Source organism: Nannospalax galili, unplaced genomic scaffold (assembly GCF_000622305.1).
Source record: "Nannospalax galili isolate Female #2095 unplaced genomic scaffold, S.galili_v1.0 scaffold278, whole genome shotgun sequence".
Classification (NCBI taxonomy): domain Eukaryota; kingdom Metazoa; phylum Chordata; class Mammalia; order Rodentia; family Spalacidae; genus Nannospalax; species Nannospalax galili.
In genome coordinates, this window is record NW_008347536.1 from 13,487,816 (window position 1) to 13,497,879 (window position 10,064).

General features: G+C 40.7%; 1 protein-coding gene across 1 annotated transcript in view; it reads left to right on the forward strand.

Moving 5' to 3' along the window:
* The window catches only part of Thap12 (THAP domain containing 12), a 28,018-nt gene extending 18,761 nt beyond the window's left edge, over nt 1-9,257 (forward strand). The window contains exons 4-5 of the mRNA XM_008844228.3: nt 4,135-4,171; nt 6,109-9,257. Of these exons, the coding sequence (XP_008842450.1) occupies nt 4,135-4,171; nt 6,109-8,027 (1,956 nt within the window). The 3' untranslated portion in view covers nt 8,028-9,257. The remainder of the gene's footprint in view (nt 1-4,134; nt 4,172-6,108) is intronic.
* The last annotated feature ends 807 nt before the right edge of the window (nt 9,258-10,064 follow it).

Genomic DNA, 10,064 nt, shown 5'->3' on the forward strand with positions numbered 1-10,064 from the left:
CCAGTTATACCACTCCTTGGCATACACCCAAAGAACTCATCCTATTGCAGAGACACTTGTACATCCATGTTTGTTGCTGCTCTTTTCACAATAGCTAAGAGATGGAAGCAACCTAAATGTCCCTCAATTGACAAGTGGATAATGAAAATGGTTCATTTATATGATGGAGTTTTACTCAGCAATGAAGAAAGATGAAATCATGAAATTTGCAGGTAAATGGATGGAACTAGAAACATATACTAAGTGAAGTAACACAAACTCAGGGGAAAAAAAATGACATAAATTCTCCCTCATGTGGATCCTAGAACCAAATCCTGATAAGTGATTATGTATCCAGCCTTAACTACATGAACCAGGATAATGAAAAGGGACCAGGGAGGTAAAGGAAAAGAGAATCTGAAAGAGAAAAACAGTAGGAAACAAGTGTTAATAAGGGAGATGTGGATAAAAATGGGGTCATTTTAAGGGGAGGGAGGAGGGAAGGTTATACATGCAACTAGGGGATAAAGGGAAAGAAATAAGTGATTATGTATCCAGCCTTAACTACATGAACCAGGATAATGAAAAGGGACCAGGGAGGTAAAGGAAAAGAGAATCTGAAAGAGAAAAACAGTAGGAAACAAGTGTTAATAAGGGAGATGTGGATAAAAATGGGGTCATTTTAAGGGGAGGGAGGAGGGAAGGTTATACATGCAACTAGGGGATAAAGGGAAAGAAGGAGCTCAAGAGAGGTGGGACGATAGGAGAAGGGTATTATGAAGGGAGAAATGGGAAAAATGGGGGCACCTTAAATGGGGAAACCATGGTGGAAGGGTTAAGACTGTGCGAGGTAAATAATGCCTAGCAAGTTTTAAAAAACCAGAGGGAACCATATTAGTCCAACAACCTACTGACAAATTATACATACAACCAAATCAAAGAATATAATATATGTCTAGGCAAGATTTATCTGAGAGCATTTAGTCTTTGCCCAAGCTTTATTTACATGGCACATGGTACTTAAAATTTCCAGACTGGTGGAACTAATCTTCTTGGATGTTTAACAGCCATACTATGAAGCATATACTAATTTGGACAGAGGGACATAAAGGACAGTTTTTGCTCTTTTCCCTCCTAGGTTGACTAAGTTCCAGGGGACTGAGCATCTCTCAAAATGTCCTGTAACTGTGGTGAGTCACCTGTCCTCTTGATCAAGGAGGCCATGGAGACCCCACCAGATGGATCTGAACCAGTGTCCAGTCTACAAAGAGGAGGGTCAACACAGGAAACATTTCTTCCATGCTTCCAAGTGAAGCCAGCCATGGTCGAGCAGGACCTTTGACTTACCTTCACATAGACAGAACTGGTTAAAGAATAGAGCCAGGGGCTCCTCCCAAGCCCATGTTCCCCCTGAGGAACAGATCCCCAAATGACCTTAAGAGTAAAAATAAATTGGTTTATCTGGGCTAACTGTAGGGTCTTAAACACCCAAAAGGAAAGTATAACCAAAGATTAATGAGGTCAATATAATTTTTTGAGTCCATATGTATAGCTAAAGTCTACATAACAAGAAACAATGCCAGACAGGAGATATCTTCCTTTGAGTTATTGTCCAGGGGGGCCGAAAAGACTCACAGAGAGTAACCCAGCATACCCCAGGGGAAATCAACAGCATACCCCAATCCTATCTAAATGAATATTGACTACTGATTGCTGCTAGATGAGGAACAGCTGACCTTCCTAAAATAAGAACCTCTAGATAGGCTGACTAGATTCAGTGGATGGACAAGCACTGGGGAAGGCTGGGTGCACCAGTGACACAGTGGACAGTAACAGGGATGACAGAGTATATGGGTTCCAGCAAGAGGGGGCGGCTATGAGAGGGGGCCATTTGGGAAGTGGGTATATAGATGAATAAGATTGTGTGAGATGTTCTGTATGAGATACACACAAAAAAAATCAACAAATTAAAAAGAAAAGACTTGTATTTGAGGAGGAAGCATAAAAATTTACTTCATGTTAATTAGTAGAGGTGATAAACATTACCATTGAAGTCTACCTGATGACTTTATATCTATACTCGGGTGCTAAGGACCCGAGTGTAACTGACTGTGACTAGTAATAATCAGATACATAAAGATTAAAGACACATATGCAAACATCTAGCATTAAAAATGTAGGAAACAGCATATTTTTAAATGAAATAGAGATCATTAAAGGTTAAAAACTCATTCAGTTTTATGTCTTACAGGGTTTATACTGAGTTCAATATTGTATAACTATTAATTCAAGTGTGAACCTAAAAATTTGTAGCCACTTTTTAAAAAATGTTGAGTGTTTGGCCTGTATGTATGTAAGTGTACCATGTGTGTCAGAAGAGAATGTCAGGTCTCCTGAAATTAGAGTTAATTGTTAACCGCCACGTGGGTGCTGGGAGCCGAACCTGGGTTCTCTGTAAGAGCAGCTAGTGCTCTTAACTGCTAAGCCATCTCTCCAGCCCCAAATTTCCTGTTTCTTTAACCAAGATTATTCTTATTTTTATTTTTCCAAACTATTTCATATTTGTCTTTTGAATGTTAAATGATGCATAAATCATGACTTCGATTTCTTTGTTATGTAGCCTGATGACCGTTATCTGAGGACTTAAATCTTCCACATTCTGAGAAACCTTTGTTGTATTTCTTCCTACTGTTCTTCCCTTCTCTTTCTCTGGGACTTCCCATAGGTGAATGCTGACACTTAGGCAGGCCTTCATTCACTTCAGCTTTCTTCTTAGTACACTCTATCCAGGCAAGGAGCTCAGCCTCTTCCTGTTCCATAGCTGTCACTTCCCTGTCACTTCTCTTCATGGTAGGCACACTTCGAGATTTGCCATCCTTGCAATTGTGCTGCCCTCCATGCTGGGGAGGGCATGTTCCAGCTAAGCAGCCTGCAGATATTTCCTGTTAGCGGCAGAATCCAGAGCTGCCCATTGGGTACCCTGCAGTCTCCAGTTCTCGATGGCACTGTTGTTTTCCTACCATAGATGGTAACAGGTTGTGGAGTTGAAGGGAGAGTAAAAGACAAAGCTAGAAAGTTCTTCCTCAGTCTACCTGCCACTGTGGGTTTTGGGCACATGGACTGTGTTCTGTGCATTCATCTCTTCTGTGCTCTTCTCTTGCCTTCTGCTTCTGTAAACTTCTCATCCTCTTCAGTCAGGTTCTGTGATTCAGCAGCCTCCCTATTTTGTGGTATCTTCAGGGTTAGATTGGGAAGGGGAAATAATTTGTATCCCCTTGGATTTGGCACTATGTGCCGCAGTGTACTTTCATTTCATTTATTATTCAATAAATGTTTGTGGTCCAAGTTAGGATGCTTCAGGTAGAAAATAAGTTAAATGTGCTTTCTTTTCTAGGGCTTTATTGTAAGTGTGGGATCATTAGCAAATTATATTGTTTTGTTTTCCTCTCATCTGAAGAATGTATTCCACATAAAGAATTTATGGTCTTTGGGACTGAGGATGTAATGTAGCTCATTGATTAGGGTGCTTGTATAATATGCATGAAGTCTGGGTTTGATCCCTAGCATCACATAAACCACCAGGCTTGGTGGTGCACAACTAATCCCAGCTCTTGGGAGGTAAAGGCAAGTGAATCAGAAGTTCAAAGTCATCATTAGTTGCCTAGCAAATTCAAGACCAGCCTGGCTTGCAGGAGACCTTTCTTAAAAAAACAAAAAAAACCCAGAACAACAAAAAACCCTGACCAAGCACTGGAGAGGGCTGGAGAGATGACTCAGTGGTTAAGAGCACTGGCTGCTCTTGCAGAAGACCCAGGTTCAGTTCCCAGCACCCACATGGCAGCTAACAGCCATCTGGAACTCCAGTTCCAGGGGATCTGATGCCCTCTTCTGGCTTCCGCAGTCTTTGCATGACATGGGTGCATTTATATATACATGCAGGTAAAACACTCATACACCTAAAATAAAATTTTAAAAAATTTAAAAAACCGCTAAAAAACCTAACCAAACAAAAAAAACTTATGACCTTGAATAAGTAAACTTTTGGTCAAAATATGCTTATTTTGGTCTAGAATAATTTACTAAAGGTCAGTTTTCTCAAAGTTTTTTGTTTTGTTTTTTTTGTTTTGTTTTGTTTTGTTTTTTTCCCTGTCTTAGAGTGAAGATGAAATCAGGACACTGAAACAGAAAAAAAGTAAGTGATAGTGTTAATGGCTCAGCTTCTGAATGCCTTTTAAAAAGGCCTTGACCTGGTAAGGACAAATAAATGTTTTGTATCAAAAAAACTACTTTGAAAATGGATGGAAGAGTGTGGTTGGCTTTGTCCTGTGACCTGAAATTATCTGAGACTGAAGTCTTAGTTCATTCTGTCTTTGCTGAGTAATGCTATGCCATGTACTTTGTCATGTGCAAAGCACAAAGGGAATTTCTTTCCTCCAGGGGCTCAGTGTAGTAGAAGTGGCAGACGACATAATTCCAGTATAGAGAAGGAGAAGTACCAATAGAGGAAGCACTCCAGTTCCATCCATTCAACCTGTGATACATAATTGCTTTTTGGTAAATGTTTAGGGAATAAATGCTGTAGAGGCAGTTGGTACAGATGTCTGACCTGTGCCGTCAAAGATGGGGCGAGAAGTTGTTTTTGTTCTTGCCATTTCCTCCTCTCGTCCTCTGCTACTATAACATTTGATGATGCCATGCCATTTTTCTGGTGCTTTACTTAACTCATGTAATTCTCACAGTAGCTCCTTTATAGGCGAAGGAACATAGACAAAGGAAGGAAGGAAAGGTGCTCTATACATAAGTAGAATGGCACAAAACAAGGTGTTAGATTTGGGAAACCACATTCATTTAGGTGTTGTTAGGAATTCTGATAGCCTGAGATACTTAGCAGATGAACCCAGAGGAGACCACAGAGGGCAGAACATGCAGGGTTGTGAGCTGCTGGCGTTTGGAACCATTGAGGGGTTTTTAAGTAGATGATAACATAGCCCAAGTTTCGATGTTTACATGGCGTACTCTATTGAATTAGGAAAGGCAGCATTGCAGGCAGAGGGGCCAGAGCTCAGGAAACTTGTGTGTGGGTGACTCACATATGGGAAGCAGTCCAAAAGGAGAGAGACTGGGTTTTCATAGTATATAGTGAATAAACTCTATTATGCATCTTTTTAGAGTCATAGAATAGAATTAGTACTTATTTATTGGAAGTGAAAAGAATCAAGGAGAACAGAGGGGAGATGGGAATGCAGGGGCAGGCCGTAAGGCAGGCATCCTGGTGAACGTCTTGCTTTCTGACTTGGGAAAACCTACATAGTATAGGATTACTGCTCTATAGTATATGATGACAGAAGAGCCGTGTCAGCTGAGGAAGGTGGAGGGAGGAGCTCTCAGGGCCTGGGATACTGAGGAGTAGCTTACACAGCCCCAGTCACACTAGACTTTGCTCTGTATTTAGGAGCCTGCTTGTCTCTTCCACCTTAGTGCTTTGGTTGGAATCCTACCAAGTCTCCCGATACACCCTCCGTGCTCCTGTCTTTCATATCCATGTCATTGTCAAATGCAACTTGTTCTCAGTTTTTTCCTGCTCTTCTCACTGATACTGGACAATTTTTGATGACCTTCTCATAGACTTATATTGTGAGAACTGGATTTTAGATTCTTCAGATTTTAATTCTTTTCTTGGGGCCACTGCTGTCTTGTATGACGATGGGTGGGGCACTTTTGTCATCCAAATATGAAGAGACTAGGCTGAGATTGCTAGTATTCTAATATTAGTTGTCCCTCCCAGTTACATAAATGTGTATTTATGTTGGCTTTTGTAGAGCAGTCTCCCATATAAAAATGTGACTTGTTTGATAGAAGCCACGTCTACATGGACCTTGGACTTGATTTAATTTCTATCCTTTAATTATATCTGTGACCTCAGGCAGGTTGTTTACTGTCCTCATTTATCAAGTGGGATTGAGACCGTCTGCATCTGTGTCCTACTCTGTGTTCCAGTCAATGCCCTATAAATGTGGAATGAATGTGTTTGTAGGTTTTGAAAATAGCCAATCAGAATTGTAGTTTGTTGTTTTATCTTTTACGGTTTCTTATGAACCTGTCTGTAGAAATTAACTCTTTGTTTTCCAGTTGATGAAACTTCTGAACAAGAACATGAAACTAACAGCAATGCTCAGAACCCCAGTGCAGAAGGGGGTAACCAGCAGGATGGGAACATTTTGCCTTTAACCCTTGAAGAGAAGGAAAACAAAGAGTACCTAAAGTCTTTATTCGAAATTTTGATTCTCATGGGAAAACAAAACATACCTCTGGATGGGCATGAGGCCGATGAGATCCCAGAGGGTCTCTTTACTCCCGATAACTTTCAGGCACTTCTGGAATGCCGGATAAATTCTGGTGAAGAGATCTTGAGAAAACGCTTTGAGACCACAGCAGTCAACACATTATTCTGTTCTAAAACCCAGCAGAAGCAGATGCTGGAGATCTGTGAGAGCTGCATCCGGGAGGAAACGCTCAGGGAGGTGAGAGACTCACACTTCTTCTCCATTATCACGGATGATGTGGTGGACATAGCAGGGGAAGAGCACCTGCCTGTACTGGTGAGGTTTGTGGACGAGTCTCAGAACCTGAGAGAGGAGTTTGTGGGCTTTCTGCCCTATGAGGCTGATGCAGAGATTCTGGCTGTGAAATTTCACACCACAATAACTGAGAAATGGGGACTAAATATGGAGTATTGTCGTGGCCAGGCTTACATTGTCTCCAGTGGATTTTCTTCCAAGATGAAAGTTGTTGCGTCAAGACTTTTAGAGAAATATCCCCAAGCCATCTACACACTCTGCTCCTCCTGTGCCTTAAATTCGTGGTTGGTGAAGTCCGTCCCTGTGATGGGGGTATCGGTTGCTCTAGGAACAATTGAGGAAGTTTGTTCTTTTTTCCATCGATCACCACAGCTGCTTTTAGAGCTTGACAACGTAATTTCTGTTCTTTTTCAGAATAGTGAAGAACGGGGTAAGGAACTGAAAGAAATTTGCCATTCTCAGTGGTCAGGCAGGCACGACGCTTTTGAAGTTCTGGTGGACCTCTTACAAGCACTTGTTTTATGTTTAGATGGAATAAACAATGACACAAATACTAGGTGGAACAACTGTATAGCTGGCCGAGCATTTGTGCTCTGTAGTGCAGTGACGGATTTTGACTTCATTGTTACCATTGTTGTTCTTAAAAATGTCTTATCTTTTACAAGGGCCTTTGGGAAGAATCTCCAGGGACAAACTTCTGATGTCTTCTTTGCAGCCAGTAGTTTGACTGCAGTACTGCATTCCCTCAACGAGGTGATGGAAAACATTGAAGTTTATCATGAGTTTTGGTTTGAAGAAGCCACAAATTTAGCAACCAAACTTGACATTCAAATGAAACTCCCAGGGAAATTCCGTAGGGCTCAGCAGGGTAACCTGGAATCTCAGCTAACCTCTGAGAGTTACTATAAAGAAAGCCTCAGTGTTCCAACAGTGGAGCACATTATTCAGGAACTTAAAGATATATTTTCCGAACAGCACCTCAAAGCTCTGAAGTGCTTGTCTCTGGTACCCTCAGTCATGGGACAGCTCAAATTCAACACGTCAGAGGAACATCACGCTGACATGTACAGAAGTGACTTACCCAATCCGGACACGCTCTCAGCCGAGCTGCACTGTTGGAGAATCAAGTGGAAACACAGAGGCAAAGATATAGAGCTGCCATCCACCATTTATGAAGCCCTCCATCTGCCAGATATCAAGTTTTTTCCTAACGTGTATGCTTTGCTGAAGGTCCTGTGCATTCTCCCGGTAATGAAGGTGGAGAATGAACGCTATGAAAATGGACGAAAGCGTCTCAAAGCATACTTGCGGAATACTTTGACAGACCAGAGGTCAAGTAATTTGGCTTTGCTTAACATAAATTTTGATATAAAACATGATTTGGATTTAATGGTGGACACATACATCAAACTCTACACAAATAAATCAGAGCTTCCTACAAATAATTCAGAAACCATTGAAAATACCTAAGAGATTTTTTAGGATGGGTTTTGTCTTATATTTGGTATTTGGAAGAAAAGCTGTAAAATGTAATAATAGGCCACTTAATCACTGAATACCTTGCTGATAGGCCTCCAGTTGAATACATTAGTCATTGGCAATGACTTACTTAAATGGCCCCTGTTTGAACTCTTATGCTTTCAATACCTGCTCTTCCAGAGGATGACATTATGAGTGCCAAAATTCACCTTGGGACTGTCTGCTAGTGGTACTCTGGAATTGTTTTAGTTAAAGTCATTTTAGATAAAACATCATTGTGTATCCAGTTGTCAGGAATTATCAGGTCTTTAAAGAAATGAATTTTGAGAAGGAATTGAAGAGAGGAATGCATTTTATAATTTGTTAGAATGAAGTCCATTATTGACTTTTGACTAGTAGGACCTTTAAGTGTGATATTTAAAATCTGTAATAGCAGCACTTGGGAGGTGGGCAGGAGGATCACAGATTTTAAGCCAAGTTGGGCTACATAGTGAGACTGTGTCTCAAAAAACAGGGAGTAGGGATGTAGCTTAGTGGTGGGAGCACTTGCCTAGCATGTGCAAGCCCTGGGTTCATTCCTCAGCATTGCAAAAGGCAACAACAGCAAAAAACAGCTGCATAATGGACAGTTACAGAAATTAGCAGAGGGGTGGTGGTGAGCTCACCAAGCAGATTTCAGTGTAGATTTTTGTATGTATGAAAGGAACTCGAACGAGTTACAGATTGAATGGCAGATCCTGGAGCTGTCATTCCACATCTGGTTGTTGCTGAATACATTCCTTTGTTGAGCCCACACTTTCAAAAGCTTCTCAGCAGGTATACTGACTTCTACTTCATGGTCATGACAGACCCAGAGGCCATCCATACAGGCAACTGACTTGTCTGTTTTCTTCTGTCTTTTTAAACCATGATTATATCTACTGTCTCGTCTTGATTTATAAGCAGAACCTATAAAAATTAATGTTTTGTGGTTTATCTAAAAAGTAATACAGAAAATATTGCTGTTATTTTTGGTGAATAAAATCAATTTTGTATAGTTTATTTCAATCTAAATAAAATGTAAATTTTGTTTAAACTTAAGGTACCTTATTTTTGGTGGGGTCAGAACACATTCTTTTGATAAATTCTCCAAAAACATATTTGCTAATCAGTCTCACAGTTTTCACATATACTTCATACTTCAAAATGAAATATATTCTGGTTTTTCTTTTTTGGTTTAAGGTCCAGAAAAATAAAAGTAAGAAACTATAATTTACCTAACTGGTTTTTAAAAATATTTTTATTTTATGTGTATGAGTGTATTGCCTGCATATAAGTGCATCTGTGTTGTGCAGTGCCCTAGGAGGTCAGAAGAGGGCTTTGAATTCCCCTGGAACTGAGTTATGGATGGTTGTTACCCACCATGTGGGTGCTGGGAATTGAACCCAGGTCCTCTGTAAGAGCAGCCAGTGTTCTTAACTACTGAGCCATCTCTCCAGCCCCATGACTCTTTAATATTATATGCTGTGTGGCTCCTGCTATAAATAGTTAGGGCTTCTGTTGTTGCTGGTTAGAACGTTAATGGATGAATTTAATTACCTATTGGGTTATTTTGTGTTGAGATGAATTAGTGTTATTTGAGCTTCACACAGCAGAATGGGATGCATTTGCTGTAATCCTGGGTCTTAATAATAGTTTGTAGTGTGTACCTTGGCAGGGCAAGCCTAGCAGAGGTGTCAGATCAGGACACATTGCCCATACCTGGTTATAAAAAGATACTAAGACTTTGTTATAGTCAGAGCTCTGCATGTTGCCTCAGTCCTTGGCAAAGAGAACTGACCAAATTCAGGATGGCAGCTAAGGAGATGAGAGCTGGCCTGTCAGTGTCAGTTCTTGGGGCACAAGTGGTATAACTGGCAGATTACTTAGCCCAGGTCTTTTTCCTGCACCATTTTGTCCACCATGATGTACTATGGAGATTAGGCAGTTTGCTGTCAGTGATCAGTAGCTGTTTAACAACATACACAAACCTAATGGCTTAAAGAATTT